At 36.8% G+C, this 24,424-nt stretch overlaps 1 protein-coding gene across 9 annotated transcripts in view; it reads left to right on the top strand.

Annotated features, from left to right (window-relative positions):
• Positions 1-24,424, top strand: part of herc4 (HECT and RLD domain containing E3 ubiquitin protein ligase 4) — a 72,010-nt gene that overhangs the window by 7,870 nt on the left and 39,716 nt on the right. For all 9 annotated transcript variants that reach the window (XR_005007439.1, XR_005007440.1, XM_036574729.1 and 6 more), the window contains exons 2-7: positions 6,024-6,314; positions 7,486-7,645; positions 8,751-8,827; positions 8,946-9,167; positions 9,255-9,346; positions 12,727-12,857. Coding sequence is in view for 7 of the 9 variants with exons in the window: in XM_036574729.1 (XP_036430622.1) it covers positions 6,089-6,314; positions 7,486-7,645; positions 8,751-8,827; positions 8,946-9,167; positions 9,255-9,346; positions 12,727-12,857 (908 nt within the window). In the remaining 2 variants the exon portion in view is untranslated. The remainder of the gene's footprint in view (positions 1-6,023; positions 6,315-7,485; positions 7,646-8,750; positions 8,828-8,945; positions 9,168-9,254; positions 9,347-12,726; positions 12,858-24,424) is intronic.

Genomic DNA, 24,424 nt, shown 5'->3' with positions numbered 1-24,424 from the left:
GATGGTTAATAGTTTCAGGCTCTATAAAACAAAGATGCAAGGATCCACTTCAAATTTAAATCTTTTATGTAAAAAAATCACTAACAGGGCAAATTGCTGATACAATTTTAAAATGTTTTTCTTTAACTTAAGGAGCAAGAGGACATGATATATAAAAGGAATAGGACTTTCGCTTCCAAGAATCTGCTCTATTATTCCTTTACAAAGCATGAATTAAAGTTCCCCAAAATTTTCTCCTTGAAAACCAAACACACTATTCTATTATCACATTTATCTTAGCCATATATAGTCGCAGCAAAACACTTACTGCTGTGTATCATTCCAAGTAATGGGATAGGAATTGCTTTGCCTAATTTGTCATATCCTTTCTTGAAATAATAATTTAATACTTTCTGATAAAATCTTCAAAGAATAATAGGTGACCATCTGAATTTAATAAATCATAAACAAATGTTACTGCATTGTCATACCACTCAGCATCCATCAAGCTGAGTGGTATGACAATGCAGTAACATTTGTTTATGATTTATAATTGAAAAATGGATTTTCAATTAACAGTAATAACCCTGTTGTTTCACTGTGAAGAGTTGTGTGGTGAAAAATTATGGGTAAATATCATTTTACCATGATGTAAAGCTTGTTTGTAGAAGTCTGACAGCTTTACAGGAATTTTAGATACCTCAAAATTGCATTTAAGCAAAAACTCAATCCCTCAACCTTACTAAATACTTTGGGTTGTGGTACCACATAGATTAAGGTTGGGAAATGCATTCTTTTAGCCATTTGACTCTAAAAGCCGCAATTACAGATTTAAACTCCATGGGTGTTAAACCCCCTGATCCCTGATCCTTGATATAATGCAAATTTTTGTTATTGCTAATCAAGGCATTTAACCTCATTTTGACTGGGATATTGGCTATACTACTTAGATTGTTACTGTGAACTAGGCTTGGGTGGTAATGTAAATTTAGACAAATGATTATCGTCTCCAGAATTATCACGATAAACGATATTATCGTGTTAAAAATTAATTTACGAAGAAAACTCAAGTGAGTGGACCTTTTAGTCATGTGATCATTTTATTGCAGCCTATGTAAGTGAACTGCTGCATCTCAGTGGAACAACAAATGAGAATTATAGCAGTGAATCTTAATTTGCAGTTATGTTATGTTATGAAAAAACAGTTATGTTAGAAGACATAATAATAATAATGTGGCATGCGCCCGCTCCCCGTGCTGCAGAGCGCAAAGCCCGAGCTTCGCCGAGGGACGCGAGTAACGGCGGGAGGAGGAGGACGACGGTGCCGTGGCGAGGGGCACCAGGGCAAGGAGCGAGTCCCGAGCTCCGCCGCCCGGGCCCCGCCCCTGTTCGACTCTCGGGAGCTGGGGGCAAGCTGGGGGCGTTGACGAGGAGGCGGAGCAGCGAGCTCTCGTTGCCTCTCGGCTCGGGTGCTTTTAAAAAGAGCAGAGAGGGAACAGAGAGAGGGGGACGAGCAGCAGCAACAGAGACTGGCTGAAGAGCTGGTTGGTTTTGTTGAGTTTATTTTGTGTGAGTTTGAAGCAAATATTAAAGGAATGGCTGCTGCAAAAGTTTTTCCTGCCTCCAGCGTCCTCCTTGAGCCCGGGTTAGCGCATGGCGTGCTACAAATAATTATTAATATTATTATGATTATAGTCTTTAACAACCTAGTTTGTTTCATACACAATTAACATTATTACACATCTCAGGCGCCGCTGTCTTGCTGAAGTACTTACGGCTTGGCAGCTCGTACTGTGGATTCAAGGTCTGTATTGCCGCCTTTGATGACGATCAGTTTTCTGCATAGACGGCATGTAACACTTAACATCTAACGGTTCTCCATGTTCATTTGGAAACCAAAATATTGCCAAACGGGCGCGGTAACACCCTTCTTCTGTACAAGCTCATCCATTTTTCACCGTCAAGGGAGAAGGTCATATGTAGCGGAGTGTTTCATTTGCATATACCCAGCATTCTTTGCCAGACTGAAACACTACATTCTGATCTTTTCAAGTGGGGTTTTAAAACGTGTATTTGTAGTTAATTAGTTATGTTTGCGTGGTCTATACTTAAATGCCATCTTTGCTGTTATAGCTTAGGTCTAAAATTTTAACCTACCATAGATTAGAATGCTTGTACAAAGTCAATCATTAAATACAAAGAACGGCAAATCACATGGCAAGGGTACATGATAAAAAATAAAATGGTAATTTACTTTCTATCATCACTGGTTGAAATTATCACGATATTCCATAACATCGTTTACTGCCCCAAGGTTACTGTGGGAATTCGCATTTTCTAAGGTTTAGGGTCAGACTGGATGCTTTTGAGAAAAGACCAATCTTATCAATGGCTGTTGAAACTGTGTTACTGTTTTTTTTTAAAAAAACAGTACTGTATTGTCAGCAAGTTGACTAATTATAAATTTCTTCCCCAGTATTTCAATACCTTGAATGTCAGGTGAGTTTTTAAAGAAAATTGCCATCTATTCTGCAACTAAGATGAATAATAGAGGGCTGATTGGGCATCCTTGTCATATACCCCATTTAATTAAGAATCTCTTAGAAAAACCATGACTGAGAGATGCACAACTGTTAATATCATTATAAAATATTTGAATAACCTTACTAAAACTTGAACCAAATATGTATCCCTTTGATAAAAATGAAGTGTTTTTCTTCAGTTTTTTTGCTTATCCTTTTCTTGAGTCTGTTGGCATAAATGTGTGCTAAAAGCTCTTAACTGCTACAAAGGAGTGTAATAGGCCTTCAGTTTTTCAAGGGAAATTTATCTTCGTTCAGTTTTAATATAAGCGTGATTATACCTTGTTTGTAGTTAGTGAAAATGAATTATTATTTGTTCCTCAATCACTTATGTTAAGAAAAAGAATTTCAAAAGAAGAGAATTTGTTGCCTTCTGGTTCATGCCTAAGCTTTTAGCATGCTATGCCTCCACCCCCGCTGCTTAAATAATTGTATAATTGTAGCCTGTGGGGGTAGCTTCATTTAGAGCAAAGTATTCATCAGTCTACCAAGAGGACCCAATGTTCTTCTCTCTGAACTCTGTCTAGGAGAGCTAAAATCAAAGGTAGTGGGGGAAATACATACAGAAGCTCCTTCGACCAGGGCGTCTTGTCCCAGTGGACCGTCATGGTCCCATTCTGAGAACCACGGCCGACAGTGAGTCGTGTCTGACGAAGCGAACAGGTCCATGTGCACTTGCCTGTATTTACCCTAGATCATGCTTTCCATGTTTTGGTGAAGTCTTCAGTGGCCTGGGCTCAGCGTGTCCTGTGAGGTTCCTGACCAGTGGCCGTTAACCAGCACTTCACAGAGGTGGTCTAACCCATTACACGAAGGGCATAAGTTGTGGCCATCCTAAGGGTCCAGTATGGCAGGACACTGTGTGCAGCACAGCTCTTTCCCCAACACCGAGCTAGTTCAGGGTGAGGGGAGAACTGCAGTCCTTGGCAATCCACTGAGATGCTCAGGTGTGGTTGGACAAGGAGTCAATGACAACAGCCTGTAGAGGATGAAGATAGTCTCGATGCTTTGACAGTATGAATTGATGTCAAAGGGCAGTATGGTTGGTCTAATAGTGAGAAGAGACAGGAGAAAGCATGCAGGGAGTCATGGAATGATACAGCCTCAGTGACATGACGTGCAGGGGTCACATGGTGGCTCATTTTGTATAAATTCCTTAGTTTGAGTCTGCAACTGCAGGGAAAAATCCATGCAGTAAGTTCCACTCATGAAGAAAAATGAAATGTAATAATAATTTGCCTAATATTGGTACATGTTTAAATTATTTTGATATTTGATAATACCAATTATTTGCCTTAGGCCACCACTAAATGCCTTCTGTTGTAAGTGTGTTGTAAATGAAGGGGCCAGCAATTTTTAATTCCTAACACTTTTTGGTGAAATTTTCCTCACATGCTGGTAGCTACCCATATGTCATATTCTAAGAGGAAACAAGTTCAGTCTCTGTCAGGATTAATATATGAATATAATAAATATTTTAATTATCAATTAATCGGCTTAACTGATGGTTTTGCTACTTCAGAATCCACAGTCACACGAGCATGTTTTTTATTTTTTTCTGGTGGTCAGAAGTTAAGTTGTGCTTCTGTGGAGAGCTAAGTCAGACTTGCAGATGTTGCGTGTGACTACTTTGTACTTAATTGTTCACATCTGAGACTTGTAACAATATAATACTAGTTGCTAACTAAGTGCTTTATCTGCAGGGATCTATGTAGATTTGTCCATTTTCTGCTGTTTTTAATATCTTTTAAATGACCACTAAAGGTTAACTAGTTGTATTCAATGTTAAAAGCAAATAAAACATTTAAGACTTCTAAATGTAGTGCTCTGTGGTTTTGATTTAGTTCTTGCAGTTCTTTGTATTGCCCAAAGATGTCAGTTCAAGAGCTAAACTGTTTCTGCTTTATGTGTGTTATATTATATATTAGTAATTAATTTTTTTTGTTTGAAAATTCTTCTGGTTTCTGATAAACCTTCAGCTAATTATCAAGACATGGGCCTGAAGTACATTTTATTGTGAATAGAGGCAGTCATTTGTTTATTTGTCCAGTAGATGATGCTGTAATTCCAGTTTGGTGCATTTAGTTGGTACATTATGAATTTATGGATAACCATAAACATGCTTTGGCTTGTAAAAGGTCAGAGGCTCTATAAGAGATGAATGAGATGTAAACACTTTTGAATGATAGTCCATAAATAATGCAGGAGCTTCCGAAATTACCATCCTCAACTATATCTTGTTTTATTTATTTTTTTATATGATCTTAAAAATTGAAGGGTAGATATATTTCAAGTGTTTTTTTGTTTTTTTTTTTCAAATTGTGATTTTGAAAGTCTTTAATTACAGCCCCAGTGTTACAGTACTACTAAGATGGCAAGAGCAATCTGTTAGCATTTAGGCAGAGTCTGTGTATATTCTGTGCTTTGGATTATTCCTTTTTTGTTTTGTTTGTTTTGTTTTGAAGTCTGTAATCTCATTATTAAAGAGGAAATCTAGCTATTCTTGAAAATTTCTGCATAATGAAATTGTTAAGTTGTAAACAATGTCATTGAGAGTGGTTTGATGTGAAATGCTCTGCTCAATAGACATGTACTGAGCCAGAATTGTATTAAATTTCGTGTGTACCTAAAGGGGCAGTAGAAATACTGACAGGCATTTTAGCAATCTAGTATACTGGCTGCAAAAGCTACCTCACAGAAAATTATTGCATGAATTGGTTATGAATATGCTGCCTGATGCCTGAGACATTGTTTTATTATAGTTTTAAGAAGGCTTTAGCGTAAAACATTTTTTTAATGAAATCCTGAGAGGTACATGCAGGTCATTGTAAGGCAAAGTAGTACCCAAAGAAAACATTTTAATTTTTTAAAATTTTACCATCATCAGCATTACATGTTAAATATTCAGAAGACATGTGTAGGTTCACTGGTGGTTTTGGATAGTCAATTAAATGGCTGTATTTGTGCAGACATCACAACCCTTGGTTTGTATCCCATCCATTGTAAAGAAATCCAAGATGGTTTTTCAACGATGCACCATTTCGCATCAGACCCCTGTTAATGACTTTATTTACTTCTCGATGACTGCATTACACAGAAATTGAATTTTTTTTTAAAAGAAACTTGCTTTCTTTTTACTCTGAAGAAAAGCTCTGAAGTCAGCAGCATGCCTAATCATCATAGCTTTACATGTCGAAAAATTAACAAATTGTTTCATGTATTATTCATTACTTAGAATTTTCTGTTTATGTGCTGTTATCTTAATTACTCAAAGCACTTTTTTCAGATGGTCTATGAAGTCATTTCACAATGTGAGAAATGGTGATCTTGGACAAAGGAAACCATTTTAGCTAGTCTTAAAATGTTTTTGAATGTAAAGCTGTGCAGCTTTTTAATGTGAAAATTGTTTTTGTGTTTTTTGTGCATGTTGCTGTAGTTAATATGTGTTTGTGTTGTTGCTAGAGCGTTTTGAACCTGCTGAGAGTGAAGACAGCAAGTGGAGTCTACTGCCAGAGGAGGTAGTAGTCATGCTGTGTTGGGGAAATGCCTCCTACGGCCAGCTTGGATTGGGCGGGATTGATGAAGAGATTGTTGTAGAACCACGAAGATGTGAATTCTTTAATGGGAAGGTGTTGCGTGATGTGGGATGTGGGAGGAGACACACAGTCTTTCTGCTTGGAGATGGTACAGTGTATACATGTGGCTGCAATGATCTGGGACAGCTGGGCCATGAGAAGGCACGCAAGAAACCAGGTAGAGCAAAAACATTCTATTCATGTACTTATAAGTTAGTATAACGAAAAACAAATTCATGCATGTGGTATCAAATCTTTTAACTTCATGCAAATAAGCTCATCAGTCAACTTAACATTTGAGTAGAACATTAGTGCCTAAAATGTAAAAGATACAAAACTCTCAGTTGACTGTAAAATGTGTTTGAGTTGTCAAAGTTATGCTTGAAAGTAGATCAAGACCAAGACAATTCCAGTCTGTTTAATAGCGCTAAACTTTGATTGATAAGTTTAAACTTGATGATAAGACATGTCAACCTGAAATCAAAATTGACCTTTTTTCCATGTTGCTTGTCCCTGGTCATATTAAGCATAATATATCATTTGAAATATGAGATAAAAGGTAACCAGAGTGTAGTGAATGTATTGTATTCTGAGTTTTGATTGTCATCATGCACCAGCGGATGGAGATGCTGGTGTGCATAAATTAATGAATAGCCTAAATAAAGTAGAACAATCACTGAATCATATATACAAACAATATAAAATGATAACAGTAAAACAGTTAAAATTAATGAAGTCATTCTAAACAGTTGCTAAACAACCAGTCACGTGAACAACACGCAAATTCTCGTAGCTTAAAGAGATGGTGGAGACTTCAGTCTGACGGCAACGGCAGCTGAGCCAAGCAAAACACCAAAAATAACCATTCTGTGGTTTAATTTGTGCTTTGTGTTTACTGGGAATAAAAGGCGTATGGTGAAGTTACTCACAGTAAGCCTGATGACCATGACTACCATGTCATTTCAGCAGAGGATAATATATTTATTAATAGACTATATCAAATATTGGATGTTAGTTTGCCTTGACGGAACTGCATGGGTGGGCGTGAGACAAATTATTTAGATTGTCTGCTAGAGCGGGCGGGAGTGGGATGAAATCTTGCAGGAGTGGATGGGAGTGGGTCTGAAAAAAGTCCCACGCAGACCTCTAGTGTGTAGCATGTTCTCTATAGAGGATGCATACCTATTTTTTACTATTTTCACTTTTTCACAGAAAATCAACAAAACATGTCATTTGACCAGGGCTACTCAAACTTTTGTACACAACTGTATCTATAATAATGCATTGTCATGGTTTTATTAAATACTAATGTAAAAATCATTTGTATGTCTTGAACCTGTCTTTTACAGAGCAAGTTGTAGCACTTGATGCTCAGAACATTGTAGCGGTGTCTTGCGGTGAGGCCCATACTCTTGCCCTAAATGACAAAGGACAGGTGTTTGCATGGGGTCAGGCATCTGATGGACAGCTTGGCCTTGGTAACATAGAAGAATGCATTCGTGTGCCCAGGTGAAGCTACTTCCAAGAAAACACTGACCTGAAACTGTCAACTTCACTTGTCACAAATTCTGCAAACGGTTTTGCTTATTCCATGGTTTATCAGTTATTAATGTAAACTAGCATTTACTAATCAAAATGTAAAAAGGGAAAAACATATAAATGTAAATATATGAATTTATATCTGTAGTGTATTTCAGAATCATGCAAGATTTTGATTGCATACAAGGCTGCTAGTGTGCATAAAATGATAGTAAACAAAAATCACAGCAAAGATGTAGCCAAAGTTGGTACAGTAGTAGATTTGAGAAAATCATGGTGTTGACCTTTGTGTCAACTGAAAAGTTACCACTTCACACCCAAAGATTTCAGTGGACTTTGTTGAACGCCTCTCTTCCTCTAGTTAATGAATTATGACCAAAAAACATAGTTCACATGATCCAGCGTCAGAAGTAAATTAGTGGTAATGTCCAATACTGTTTAAGAATGGTCTTGTTACATTCCAGCTCTTCAAATTAGCACTTTATTGTGGGAGGTTTATTGATTCTGATTGCAAAATTAGGAGTAGCAAATTGTTTCACAGGAAACAACCCAAAGTTTCAGGACAAAATTACACCCTGAGGCTGGCAGTTGCAACAATGCTGTTCAAACAGAGTATATGAAAATTTGGGTACATATTTATAGAAAAGATTTTGAGTGATAGACTTCTATTACACTCTTAAAACTAAAAGGTTCCGAAATGGGTACTTGAGAGCCGTATAATAGAAGAATCACTTTTGGTTCCCTAAAGCATCTTTCAATGCATGGTTCTTTAAAGAATCATTTTACTAAAAGTGTGAAAAAGGTTTTTGAAGTTTAAAAAACTTCTACATAATGTAAACGTTTTGAACCAATTAAAAGTTTTTCCTAGAATTGTACATCAATGTTATTAACCACTTTGGACTTATTAGAAGTGTACTTGTTACCTACCAAGCTCCAGTGCTAAAAAGGAGCCAAATCTGGGTACTGAGCATGTCTCTCCTGGTTGACTTCATTTAGTATAAAAAGAAACTTGTGCAAATGATATTGTTTTGCCAAATCACTGTTTTAAAATGCTAATATAAATGAATTATCCCAGAAACATCAAGAGTCTGTCTGAGGTCCATATTGTTCAGGTCACCTGTGGATATCTGCATTCTCTTGCTCTTTCTAAAAGTAAGTATGCTCAGTTACTGTTTTTAGGGTTTTAGCATCCTCTAAATGGACATTTAAGACTGTTACTCTTTCAACTACTGATGTATAGCCTCATCATAATGTTTTTTTCCCTGACCAGGAGGACAGATCTTTTCCTGGGGACAAAATAAATATGGGCAGCTAGGACTGGGATTAGAGGGACCTGGTGTCTCGACCCCACAAGTCATCCAGTCTTTACTGGGCATCCCATTTGCCCAAATCTCTGCAGGTGGTGCCCACAGTTTCGGGCTCACTCTGTCAGGAGCCGTTTTCGGTTGGGGGCGAAACAAGTTTGGCCAGCTGGGCTTAAATGATAACAAAGGTAAGTTAGATAGGCAGTTGATTTAATGAAATTATAATGATCAGTAATCTTGGCAGCTCTGAAAATTTAGTGCATGTTCTTGTGTAGATCGATGTTTTCCTTCCTTGCTGAAGACACTCAGGTCTCAAAGGGTTGTTTACATATGTTGTGGGGAGGATCACACTGCAGCACTAACAAAGGTAAACATCAATACTAATGTTTGAATAAATCAGTAAATGTTATTTGAAAATAGTGATGAAACTCCAAATGCCTATTAAAAACTTCATCAGTCATTATTAACATAACATTATTAACACAAAATTTGTGTTTGTAGATAGATAACACCATGATTATGTATGAGTATGAAGTAAATTTTAATTAAGACTTACCTGGTTGGATGGATGTTGGTCAGTAGAATGAGGATGCTGACAGACTAAAGCAACACCAAGAGGTATAAATAGAAATAAATATCATACCAATATCAGATTTATCAAAAATGATTGATTTTATACTGCCATTGAGTCAGCTAATTAATATGATTATCTCAGTTACCTTAGTTTTGAAATTCTTTGTCAAACCTGCATTTGACATTCACTTCTTAAAGGTCCTATATCATGAAAGAGGGTACTGTAGCCTTAGTTAGAGTGAGTCTGACATAAACTTTTGTTATGTGCAACATAATTCAGTAAGTAGAACAAAGCAAGATGTGCCATTACGGCTATGATTGTATCAATGTTCGAATATCACCCATTTTTTTTTTGCTATTATTTTCAATTTTACTAGATTGGTACCTGATATGGCCTTTAAAGTCTGTCAGTTCAAGCGTGACTCGTTATGATCCCTGAGATGCCCCTATAGTTGTATGTAAAAGTTTAGGAGCCCTGGTCAAATTACATGCTTTGTTGATTTTCTAAGTGAAAATCAGTTAACACATTATCTACAGAAAACACACTTCTTCACATTTTAATGTATACTTAGTGTTTTTTTTCTTAATTTAACATATTGTAAAAGTAAGAAAAATGTAACAAATAAAAAATGACTGCGTTCCATCCTGGAGGCAGCTGCCTAACTAATCACTGCTTTTATAGGAACCTTTCTTGTTGGGCAGCATTTTAATCAGAAAGGAACCTTACCAGGCATCGCATTTGGGACAATGCTTCAAAAACATCATACGTCATAAGTTTCACTGCGGTGTACACGTTTTATCTGTTTACTCGCAGTCGCTGGTTAGCTTACACTAACCTCAGTGAATAAGGCCCGAAACATACTTCACGCAAGGACGCAAATGCAGAAGCTTCGAGCTTCGCAGACGGGGTTTCGCGCGTAGTTACGTTGAAAAATGTGTTGCGACGCAAGCGCAAGCTGCAATTTGAGTGTTACAGCAAGGGGCGCTAGAACGACAGCCAAGCCTGACCAAGCAGTCTCACACTGCCAGCGTGCAGCAGACGAGCAGTTGAGTCGCACGTAAAAATGGCTACAGAAACATTTCCATTTCAAGAGAAGAGGTAAAGTAGCTCATTCTCCTCTACTGTCCACGTTTAGCTGTTGAGGCTGCTGGAATAACAGTAGAACCCTCTCCAATTTACCCTCTATCATCAGTCCTGCGTGTTTTAACCACCACAGCAACATAATAACGCATAGTGAGTTTGTACAGAAGAACTGAGGCTGCATTTACACTGCTCCAGCGTGTCGACGCACCGCAACGTATCCCGTTCATTTTAAATGGAAAGCGTCGGTTCCGCCAGACGTGGCCGCGCAGTGCATGACGGGTCCGGCGCGTAGAATCTGGGGGATGCAGATTAATCCAGCCAACGCGATACATCTATCCAATCAGAGGATAGTGTTTGCGCGGTAAGTGTTCGCAATGCAATGTATGAAACATTCATACATTTGCTGCTCCTGCTGCATAAACCCAAACTATCTAATTAACCGTTGCTCCACCTGTTTTTCCCCCGTTTTGTATTCTAATATTTTATACTAATGCTGTTTGCTATCCGGTGTCGACCAGAGGAGGATGGGTTCCCCTTTTGAGCCTTGGTTCTCCTCAAGGTTTCTTCCTCTTGCTCTTAAGGAGTTTTTCCTTGCCACTTGTGACCGTGATAAGCACAACATTACAGCACAAGCAGAGCAGGCAAAATAGGCATTTGTGTATTTATTTTTAAAAACATATTTTATTTCTGAACTTCTACATCGTCCAGTAAGTTACAGTATTTTTCATCGTTCAGGGAGTGTTTCCCCCACATATTTGCTCGACAAGTGAGCTGCTTTTAGCCGTTCAGTGTAGTTTTCTCCCCATAACCGCTCCTCTTCCTCAGCCCCTCAGCCAGCACCTCTCTTCTGTAACGTTAGTTCCTAAGGACAGAAAACATCCCTGAGTATAGAATCACACTGATAATTATTTATATACAAAAAGTGCTACTAAGCAGTGAACAGCCAATATTTTAAACTGGACTCTCTCGTTTTGAAGAGCCAGTGTGTTTATGCAGCTAGCCCATTAGCTAAACTAACTAACGTTAGCTTCACCTAATGGGTTACAAACTCAGCCTGTCAGGTCGCATTAGACAAGCGAACTGTCAATTTCCCCACAGGAACAATTTCTAGAGATCTACAAACACAAAGACAGAAGTCAAGAAATAACTTACATTTGTAGACTCCTTGGTAAGCAAAAAAATGTCCGCTTCGTCCGCCATGTTTATTAAACTGAAGTGATGGAACTCTTGGCCAGTTAACAGGTGAACAGTATTGTGGGATTGCCTTAAGTTGAGAAAGATACGAGCAATGCTGCTCAGATTTGGTCAAAATAAGGCTCCTTAGAAGACAACTGGGACAGCCTTTGTCTTGGGAGTGTGCAAATGCTGCCTTAAAATGCAGCCTATTTAGACAACTGCCTCCACATTGAAACCCACCAAAAATGTTGGGTATACCAAAGTTACATTACATTTTATATTGTTTACTTTTTTTTTTTATATTGTTTTATTTAACTTTGTAGAAAAATGCCATGTGGGTTTATTTCTTGTAGAGGATGCCTTAATTTATTTTCACTTTCACTCAGAAAATCAAAAAAAAATGTTAATATATGTGACCAATTTCGGCATATCAAGTATACAGATCATAAAGATGCAGACATTTCTTAGTCATAGTCAAAGTGCATTTATATTAGGAATGCATCAGTGAATTTCTGGGCCAATAATGAGAATCAGTCATTAACACTGAATTGTGCCTGACACTGGTACCTATAACTAGTTGTTTTACTTTTTTGGCTTTTTAAAACAATTTGACTCCTTAAATGAAATACCCTTACGAGAACAGCATTTAAAACTCTTAAGATGACTTGATTACATTTACACCATTCAGAAGTGGAAGTTATTGTAAATATTTACATACTTAGCAATTATTACCCAGGGTAACTTAAAACATAACATCAGGTGTCTTGCTGTATTTTTTGAGCATGTAGGAATGTGTGAAGGGCCCTATGCCTCAGAAGTGCTGAAATTTTTTGAAATTATACATTTGATTAACTTTCCACTTGAAGTTATTACAGACCTCTTATCCATATTGTTTTGGCTATTCATTGCTTTAGGAAGGAGGGGTATTCACATTTGGGGCTGGAGGATATGGCCAACTGGGACACAATACCACAAACCATGAGGTTAACCCCCGGAAGGTTTTTGAACTCATGGGGAATGTAGTTACACAAATTGTGTGTGGTAGGTAGGTAAAACTTACTGACCGATAGTTGCCACTTAGGCCCAATCTCATTTCTTATTTTTACCCCTACCCCTTGTTTTTGAGTGTCACCTTGTGCCTTAGAACTGAGTTACAAGGGGTAGTGGTTGAAATCTTTCTCTACAAAATAGGACAATCCTCAAATAAAAAAGAACATTACTTCATTAACAGACAGCTAGCGGTGTTCTGTAGACAATTCATCTTTTTATGCTTGTTATGCCATGCTTATGGATCATAATACATTGAAACAACATTAACCATTATATTATCTTAGTTTAATGTAATACATACATACATACATAATCTAAACTGCTTATCCTGTGGGGTGCTGGAGCCTATCCCAGCTGTCATTGGGTGAAAGGCAGGATACACCCTGGACAGGTCACCAGTCCGTTGCAGGGCAGACAGACAGACATACATATACAATCACACACACATTCACACCTAGGGGCAATTTAGCATTTCCAATTGGCCTGACTGCATATCTTTGGACTGTGGGAGGAAACCAGAGTACCCGAGGAAACCCACGCACCCAAGTTTAATGTAATGGTAATTTTTTATGGAGAAAATACTTACACTCCGTTTGGAGCGTGTCTCTGAAAAAGCTATGTTTGGAAGGCCACATAGCCCTAACATTTCACCCTACCCCTCTTGCTCAACAAAAATTGGAGCACCCAGTCACAAAAAGTGTGAATGTGCAAAACAGAGGGGTAAGAGCAAAGTGGTGGGGGCAAGAGGTGAAATGGGATTGTGTCTTTCTTTTTTTTTGTAATTTTTCCAAAAGTGTTTTAAAGCCTTAAGAAACCTGTTAACTTCCATATTAGAATCCAGACAAAAGTATGTCTGTTTTGCTTTCAAGTAGAAGTACATGAAGGTACATTGAATGGAAAGTAAATACAGAAATATAGATTAGTTTGATGCTATAACATTAAGATTTAATAGACACAGTAACAGAAGTTAACATTATTAACATGGCTGTATTCTGGGTGCACAAAATGCAGTAAATTGAAACATAATGTGCAGAAGTAAAAGATCAGCCTTTCAATTATTTAGTTTCCGGTCCAAATGGCCATTAAGTTATTAATTTTTCTTATCAGAAAAAAAGCAGAAACTGTATATTCTCCATCACAAAACATCTCAATGCTATGGGTCTGAATGAATATATAGTTGTCAAGAAGCTGTTATTGGCACAAAAAGGGAAAAAAATGAGCTTACACTAAACCTGGACATCTGAGATGTAGCGTAAGGCCACATGCACAGACGAGTCTAAATTTGTAATTGGAATTGCTTTGATCATGTGAAACGGAAAATACAACCAATTTCTAGGACTGAACTTTAGATTTGTAGAAAAAAAAATATCAGCAGATAGATGAAAAACTGAAAGCAGGTCTCGCACATAGAAATGTAAATATAGCTGCAAGCAGTAATTTGCAGGTTCCAAGCACGATGAACCCAATGTTGGCTTATGGGCCAGCTTCTGGTGTTAGAAGGCATATAGCAGACAGTTGGATTTTGGATTTTTCAGAAATATTAGATTTCGTATGATTTAAGATTAATAATAGGTATGTCCATTAAGGTTTATACAAATCCTTCTGTTATCCCAGACGAGGGAATCGGACCCAGCTTGTGGCTTTCATGCTGAGACACAAGCAGCCCATGGAAGCATTGCAATAAGGAAACAGTGAGGAATCAAGCACCATTTGTAGCAGCTTGTTTCACACTTTTAAGTATAGTAATCATTGAGTAATAGAATTAAGAATTAATAAAATATGCACCCTCAGTTTGTCGTTCAGTACATATTTGGTTTCAATTTTGGTTAGTCATCTATAAAATAGTTATAAATCACTCCAATTAAGAAGGATTAAACCAGGTCACGCTGATGTGTTTGAGGCAATTTGGCTATAATGTTATGAAATTGGATTTAAATAAAATTGTTTAACCCTGTATAATTTAGGAACTTTAATTTTAGATTGTTTTCATCTTGGAGAGGCATAATAATGTTTTAGATTGTTGGCACTAGATTTAGCACTGTAGCTGCCAACTAAGGCCAATTCAAGCCAGATTTCAACGTCAGTTTTCAGCTGATTTATTGTGTAGGTACTTATCCTATTTAGTCATAATAAACATTGATGGATTTATAGCTCATTGAGTCAGAATAAGTCAGGCTCAACTGATTTATATTAAACAACTGAAGGAAAAGCAAAATATTTATGGGTGGCAAAATGGTTAAAAACAGAATTGTACAATATATTGATAAACCTGTGGTCTGTACATGTAAGCATGCAGCAGCTTCTCTGGCTCTGCTAAAACTATGCTCAACATCTGAATTTCTTAAGTAATTTGTTTCATATGTGCGTCCTATTCACTCAGATTTCTTGGCTTGGTTCAAGAATGGTGGCTGTATGCCTGTGGTAAAGCTGTCCTTAACACCTCACTTATAAAGTAGATCAAAGATGCAGAACAACGTTTTGTTTCAATCAGACAAGCAGTTGCTGAGGAACAGATTTTTTGGTTATTATAGCGCCCCCTATAATAATTGATGTCAAACTCGATGGGCTTCCTCAAAATCATGTGGGGTATTATTCTCTTAAGTATCATGAGAATTGGCCAAAGCAATCCTGATCTGTAGCCATTTATGTGAATTAACTCATTGAACCCGAAGCCTGCATTTTGTGGGTAACATGCATAACTGTATTTTAGCCTCCATAAGTTTGCAATGGTTTATTTTACAGACATCATACACATATCATCAGCAAACCCTGTCTAGCCAAAGTGTGACAAAGCAGTGAGTAATCCAGCATGAAAAACCACCCAAAATCCACTTGCAATAGTGATATTATCCGTTTGTAGGCTTCATAACTCAAAAACCATTCAACGTACAAACATGATATACAGACCTGCAGAGAAGTATCAGCAAGTAACGCACCTTAAAAAAACATCCAAAATCCAGTCAGTATCCTGATATGATCTCGTTTTCACTCTCCAGAAACGTACTGCATGTGTTTTGTTTCAACACACTTTGTTCCAAGTCTCTGTAGTGCATGTAGTGAGTGATCAAAATACAACAATCCTCAAAACACTAAGAAAAACCAAGAGGTACTCTGTTGACACCATATTTAGACTAACTGGAGCTAAAAACGTGTGCGGCAAAGAAGGGGGGGCTCATGCAGTGACTCATCTGACTGGAATGATGTGAGCATAGATATACATACCTAGATGCCGCATTGCCTGTTGTTCTCAATGGAGGCTATACGTCTGCGCATCCGCCTTGTTGGAGCTGTCAAGATTAGCTTGTGAACAAATTCACTTGTATTGAGAGATGATGAGTTTCAAGATTAAATCGGCCACAACTTCCTTAATACTCAACCAATTTTCACCAAATTTGTTTTGTTATAATCCTCAGACATAGATTAATCTAGGTTGCACAGACTGCTCTCAGTAGCTTTTATTTCTTTAATAACTCATCATGCTAATTAGCCGTCCTGGCCAGCAGAAAGTATTCAGTCTGCATCTGACATTAGAAAATGTGTTTAGCACGAGCTCCGGTAGAAACATCAGCAAATCCAACAATGTGTGAATCACTTCTAATCTTAATACACATAAAAATAAAAGAAACCCCCCAAAACACAGTAAGAAGGACGAAGCTAAAGTTGGCTTCCTATCAACCAGCTTCTTCTTCAAGTTTTCCTGTTCCGCTTTAAATGGTGCAGCAGTCACTTTCTGGTGCCTGAAGCTGCACCATTTAAGGTGGAACTGGAAAATTCGAACAAGAAGCTGGCTGATGCACCATTTAGGGTGGAACGGGAAAATTCAATCATGATGCTGGCTGATGATCATCATAAGGTGGAGAATCGAACAAGAAGCTGGCAAATAAGACGTTGACTTCAGCTTCGTGTAAGGTGCTAAATATCTATACATAATCTATTATAAATATCTACACGGTTTTAAGGAATGCTATAATTTACCTAGCTACAAAGCAATGACCATCAGTGTAAATAAATAACTACTGCATAAAGTTAAGATTCCCTGAATAGACTATTAAATGAAATAAGCTTAATATAAAACCAGAGAAAAAACAAGCACATCAACAGGTTCTCTGTGCCTCACCAACCACCTGGCCATATCTACACATAAACATCACACAAACAATACACATCTCACAAACATGAGCGTGCATCACTGCGTTCCCTCTGTTATATAATCCTTTCCCACTTTCTGAGTGCAATATTCATGAAGTAGCATAATTTTGGACAGTATCTTACTTGAACTGCTGCTTTGTAATGGTACTGAATGCAGTCCAGCAGCGATGTTGACCGCCCTAAAATGGCGGCGCTGTTGATGTGCCTGGCTGGACCCAACGCGGCATCTAGGTATGCATATCTATGGAATGTGAGCAAGTGGCTCTGTTGTCATGGATATTGAGGGGGGAGGGGCTGATAGAGTGCTGTAAGCCAAATAATCAATAAAACTGCTAATCCTTTATTTTCACTCAATTATAAATAATAAAAAAAAAACACAGTGAAAATCATTGCATTTTTAGTTCACAAACACTCAAGTCTAACAAGTCTAACATAATTGGCAAAATATATGTCGTCTACATTTTTATACTTGTCTGCAATATTTCAGGATATGTACACAATATTGGTCGCAGATTGTTCAGGGGAGTCTGGAGGTTAAGAATTATTTGAAAAATTTGGATATTCAGAAACAGTAAAGCCCTTCTGGATTTAGCTTAATTCACGAAAATGAATACAGATCGGGTTTGCTTTGGCCAATTCTCATAAAACTTAGTCTTATATTATTTAATATAATATTCAAAAAACTGTTTCTCAGCAACCACTTGGTCAAATGAGTTGAAACTTTGCATGGTGTAATGTAGGGCTACTTGAGATATTAAGGACATATCCGTATATTGGACAAATATTGTCGCAGTAATCTTTCAAGATGCATTTGGAGGGCTTAGCATTGACCAATCATCACAAAAATGAAATGACATGTCCAGTAAGACAATCTCTAATAGCCTATCGAGTTTGACCCCAAAAATAAAGATATGCTCTATTAATTTTATCTTGAATAAAAACAAATTACATTATGTCATGGTTTGTATTAAGACTCACATTTTTCCAAATACAAGTCTTTTAAAAAGACTTGAGCTTTTCAAACTAGTCTGTGGATTTTAATCAGATTATTTAAAATTTGGTCTAAAAACAATCTGTGGAGTCTGTAGGTAAATAATTATCAAAAAAATCTGGACTTGATGCACAGAACGACTGTAAACAGCGATCAGTTAGTTTGGCCTGGCTTATTCTGAGATAAATATCTATAAATCCATAGGTTTTTCTTTGTGACAAAATTTGGACACAATGTACATCTCTATGTACAATGCCCTCCTGCTACTTAAGCACACAAGATAAGGCCGACTGTGCAGAATGGGGCACTACAGCATAGTGTTTTAAAATTTGGTCCATACTTCGTAAACTGAGAGCTGTGCTGTGTTAATGGGCTACTTAGGACAAAGTAATCATTAGATAAATATGGCCATTATTGGCTAGTAAGATTTAAACAGGCATTTGGAGGGCTTAGCATTTGCCTATCATAACCAGATAAATCATCACGAAATCTGAATTATGTGTCTACATAGGCAATCTCTAATAGTCTATCAAGTTTGACTCATATTGTCAAATATAAATCCTAGTCATTTTAATATGGTGCATTGCACTGAAACTGACGTTTCTCAAAAATAAGTTCTTTCTGCAGTTGTTCAAAGTTCGATAAATGAGTTGTTCAAACTGGTCCATGGATTTCAATCTAATTGTTGCAGATTTGTTGCAAAACAATCTGTACTATCTGTGGGTAAATAATAGTAAATTGACTTTGTTGCCAAGAATGGCGGTATGACATCAGTTACTTTGGCCTTGCTTTTTCTGACATAAGAAGCTACAAATTCATCAGTATTTATCTGGTTATAACCCAACTTGGAAATATTTTACAGAACGATTGCCTGAGGAAGCATGTTGATTAAATTGGTCTGTATGGGCCCCTACAATGCTTAATCTAATGCGAATTTACTTAAATTTCATTAGATAATGAAGATAATGGTTTCAAACAGCACATCTCATTAACAACTTGGCAGTTATATGTATGTTTTAAAATTGCACAGGAAATATGGAAATTTGACTTAAACACATCTTGGCCATAGAATCATGAATGGCAATGCATTCTCCAGCCACCAAAGGGAGATTCGGCATTAAACGCAAATTATGACTTCAAACATACAATTGCAGGCTTTATGATATCTTGTTGCACAAAAGTTTCTGACTGTTATGTATTCCAACGAGCCTGACAATGTTGCAAATACAAGTCTTTTCAAAAACTCCATTGTTTTCCTGTAAATCATTACAAAAAAGTGAAAAGTGTTTTGTCCTCCCTAGATTTTTGTTGCATAGTCTCAAACTTGGTCTCAAAACAATTGGTGAAATCTCGAGGTAAAGAATTTAATTTAGAATCTTGCGTTTTAAGCATGGTATTACTGCATGATATGAATCAATCAGTTCGGCCTGGCCTATTTTGACACATAGAGCAAGAAATCTGTTAGTGATGCTCTGATTGTGACCAAATTTCATATGTACATTCACAATAATCAGCTGAGGAAACATTTCAAATTTGCCTTGACTCAACCTTAGATGGCTCTTACAATACTCATTGTACTGCCAACAATCTACATCATTATTTCTGTGTAAAATTAAAATAAAGACACCACAGTGGTTTCAAAATACACAACTTAATGAGCTTTAACACTTTGAAAGTGTATGTATGTTGCTTAAATTAGCAGGAAATCCTGTAATTTTCTCATTACTCACTGGATTTGTATTGCATTCTATCAGACATGGTCTTAAAATAACTGGCAAAGTTTCAAGGTCAGTTATTATTAAATAAATAAACAATAAATTGTTCAAAAACCTCCAATACTTAAAATTTTGCAAATACATTTATTTTTGTAAATTACACAGGAAATCAGGGAGGTTGATTCAAATCTATCTATTAAATTTGTAATAAATTACAGTATTTCTTCCAGTCGATAGAAGGAGCTCCAACAGTAATTGCAGTTGGTATACTTCGAAACATTGAGCAAGCAAATGTCTAACTGTCTTGTGGAAAAACAAGTTGGTCCAAGTCATGCATTCCACAGAGTCTGACAATTGTGCGAATGCAAATTGTTAAAAAAAAAAAAAAGTATTTTTTCCGCAGTTGATGAAAGTTTGAAAATGGATGCTTTCTGCTCCTTGAGTTTATATCAAATTACCTCCAAACTATTCTTAAAACAATCTGTGGAGTCTCAGAAATAGTTATTAAAAACATAATGAATTTTAAACACAGTGTGGCTGCAAGATTTGAATAAATCAGTGTGACCTGGTTTATTCTGCCTTAATGGACTACAAATACATCAGTGATTGTCTGTTTATAGCTAAATCTGAACATATGTTCAAAATGATAAACTGAGGGTGTATGAATTAATTTTCAAGTATATTACTAAGTAATCACACTAATTGAAAATTGGGAACTAGTTCCTAAAGTGGTGCTCGGTCCCATATTGCTTGATCAGACTACAGTTGTTTTAAGAACAAGATTGAGAATATTTCTCCTGAACGGATGCATTTAAAAAAAAAAAGAGTAGTATGAAAAAAACAGTTTTCAAATTTTGACGATTTGTCGGGACCAAGGGCTATCCCCTTCAACCCCAGGCCTCCAATATAATATTATGAATAAAAAAGAAATCTTTAATACCTGCTAAACACTTACACTAATAACTGTTCTAAGTCTAAGTTGTCAAAGGATGTCAAGAAGGAAAGAGTACTCAGAGTTTGTGGAAGAGGGAAAAAGGCTTCTTTATTTCAGCATTAAGTGGCACATCACATGTTGCACTCACTCCTAAAAACTGGTTTCAACCAGTTTTTACCAGTCTGCTTTACCTTTCAAGGTCAACTTGCCCCTCTCTTCACTGGGTCAGTAAGTACACACAGGCCTCTCTGTGAACCCAGGGGCTTTCCAGTGTTTAGAATCTCCTACGCAGACAGACTAAGGCCTCAGACCTTTGTGAGAGAATTAATATTCTCTGTTAGCCCATACTACCTATTTGGTTATTGATTACAATATCTAATCTATTTGATTACTGATTAAGGGAATATTTATTCAAAATCTCTGTCAACAGCAGAGTTTTTTTTAAAAGACTTGTATTTGCAAAATTGTTAGGCTCGGTGGAATGCATAACTTGTAGAAATGTAGTCTTTGCCAAAAGATAAAAACTTTTGACTAATGGTATATTTCAAAACTGATATTTGCAGTTATTGATGATGCTGCCCCTGATGGCTGGAAAAATAGAACACCTGATTCTTTGATCAAGGTTTGCTTAAATCAAGTTATAGGTTTATCTGTATTCAGCATACATATATTTGCAAAGTGTTAAGGCTCATTAAGATGTGTAATTTGAAACTGTTTCGGGGTCTTTATTTTAACTTAGACAGAAAAAATGATATTTTAGAGTGTTGGCAGGGCAGTGAGCATTGCAAGAGACAAATTAAGCTAATTTAAGCCAATTTTCATAAGTTTCCTCAGCTGATTGTTGTTGAATGTACATATCAAATTTGGTGATGATCAGAGAATCACTAACTGTTTCATGGTCCCTCATGTCAGAATAAGCCAGGCCAAACTGATTGATTCATATCTTGCAGTAATATGGTGCTGAAAAGACAGGATTTTTTAAAATAATTATTGATCTTGAGACTTCAGTTGTTTTAATACTAAGATTGAGATGATGCAATAAAAATCCAAGAAGAAGTATGAAAAAACACTTTTCAAACACTGATGATTTACAGGAAAACAATAGACATTTTTTAAAAACTTGTAAAAAATTGTCAGACTCAGTGGAAAGCAAAAGATGAAATGTTTTGTGCCACAAGATAAATATCGTAAAGGTTGTGACTGTTTTGTATGTTTGAAGTTACAATATAAGCTTCTCGTGGTGGCCAGAGAATATATTGCCATTCCTGATTCTGTGGCCAAATTTTGTTTGTCAAATTTCTGTATTTTTTGTGCAGTTTTGGAACATGCATGTTATTATATGTTTTAGGTGTTCATGAGGTGTGCAGTTTGAAACCATTATCTTTATTTCAATCATAGAAAGAGATGACATTTTAGTAAATCCACTGTAGATTACACATTGTAGGGGCCTATGTAGACCAATTTAGTCAAAACTCTGTGTGCTTCCTAATACAATGGTTTTGTAGAATAATTCCAAATTTGATCATAATCAGAGAAAGACTGATGGATTTGTAGCCCCCCATGTCAGAAAAAGCAAGGCTGCACAGATTCATTGATGTCTTGCATCTATTCTGCGCAATAGTCAAGATTGTTTTTAAATAATTATCTCCAGAGTCCACAGATTATTTTAAGACCATGTTTGAGACAGCTTGATTAAAATTCGCAAACTAGTTTGAAAAGTTTATTTTTCAAACTTTCAACAAATGCAGATAAACTTAATTTTTTTTTTTGGATACATCAAACAAGAGGAGAAAAACAGGATGATAAACAGTAGACAAAACAATAAATAGCCTCCAATCGCTCAATTCACTGGCAACCTCAGTTTTTATAATTACATATACCCTACAACACCACCCTACACACCGACACACCAAGACTTTGCCAACAATACAACAATAAAAACAACCTTATCTTTGAAGGGGAAAGGAAAAAAAATTCAATCTGCTGGCATAACCTGGAGTGCATCAAAATACAAAAGAAAAGAATTCTATTTAGCATAAAAAGCAGCAGTGTTACCTTTTATCATGAATCTAATCTTCTCCAATTTAAGAAAATGCATAACATCACAGAGCCATAATGCAATTCAAGGTGGTTTTGAGGACTTCCACAATAATAAAATACGATGTCTAATAAGGATGTGAATGCAAGGATATCCGACTGAACTCCAGTGGGTGGGGGCAGATCAGTGGAAAATCCAAATATTGCAACAGAGGGATTCATACTAACTTTAAAACCTAAAACCTTTGTCATTATCTGAAAATAGTCAGACCAAAATTTATGTAGAGAAGGACAAAAAAATACATATGACTTAGATGACATGGGGTAGCATCACATTTATCACTGACGTGGATCTATGATCTATGTGTAATACCTTAAATTGTATCAACTGAAGCCTTGCGCAAGGAACACTTGAGCGTACTTTATATATGGCTTTGTCCCACCATTGCTCTGTGAAAATAGAGCCCAGTTCATGTTCCCAAGCACTTTTGATCCTATTAAGGGAGAAAACATCTATAGCCATGAGTTGTGAATAAATCATAGATATAAGAGATTTCTGAGAAGGATCAAGAGTCAGAATGTTGTCCAGTGGTTGTTCGGTAGGAAGACGGGTACAGTCTATAAAAAGGGAAGAAGCACAATGCCGAATTTGAAAATAACGGAACAAATGTGAAGAGGGCAAATTAAACTGTTCTACTAATTGAGCGAAGCTACAAAAGATGCCATCTCTGTAAAGATCGTGAAAGGATTTGATCCCTCTCTCATATCATATCTCAAAGACCGTATCATTCAAAGCAGCGGGAAATAAATGATAATCAAATATAGGCATCAAGGACGAAGGTGACATTAACTTAACATCTGAACTGGAATCAAATGCGAAGGGTGGAAAGTGTTACTGGTTTATCAGTGAAATTAGAAGGCTTAAGTGGAAAAGAGGAGGCAAGCAACGCCAGCGCATAGATTGGAGAACAGGAATGGGTCTCCAGCCTGCACCACAGCAATTGCGGAGACTCAAGCCAAAAGAGCCTTTTGAATATGGGCAGACCAGTAATAAAATAGAAAATTGGGGAGTGCCAATCCCCTATCGAATTTAAATCTCTGTAATATTGATTTTCTCACCCTGGGAACTTTCCCATGCCATATAAAAGAGATAATAAGCTGGTCCAGGATTTTAAAGAATTTTTTTGGCAAAAATAGAGGAATAGACTGAAACAAAAAAAGAAATCTGGGCATAACGTTCATTTTTATAATATTAATTCTACCAATCAATGATAAAGGAAGAGATCTCCACCTCTGCAAATCCAATTTAAGTTTGTTGATTAACGGAGAAAAATTAGTATGAAATAGAGAAGTTAGGGTGCGGGACACATAAATTCCTAGATATTTAAAAACTGTTTGACCAAATTTAAATCGTATAGTAGATTGGTTAAGAGACAATGCAAGTGAGTTCACTGGAAAACACTTGCTGGTTTGTAAATTCACTTTATAACCTGAAAACGAACCAAACCTCTTTAAAAGCGCCAAAATTGAAGGAAGAGTACTCATTGGGTCATTTACATATAACAGTAAGTCATCTGCATACAATGATAGTTTCAGTTCAATACCAGAACGAGAGATACCTTGAGAAGATGAAAGGGATTTCAATGTGATCGAAAGGGGTTCGATAGCGAGGGCAAACAGTAACGGGGAAAGAGGACATCCCTCTAGTCAGAACGAATATGATTGGTGTAGACACT

The sequence above is a fragment of the Colossoma macropomum genome, unplaced genomic scaffold (genome assembly GCF_904425465.1).
Source record: "Colossoma macropomum unplaced genomic scaffold, Colossoma_macropomum, whole genome shotgun sequence".
In the NCBI taxonomy this organism is placed as follows: Eukaryota; Metazoa; Chordata; class Actinopteri; order Characiformes; family Serrasalmidae; genus Colossoma; species Colossoma macropomum.
This window is presented reverse-complemented; position numbering and strand designations above follow the sequence as displayed.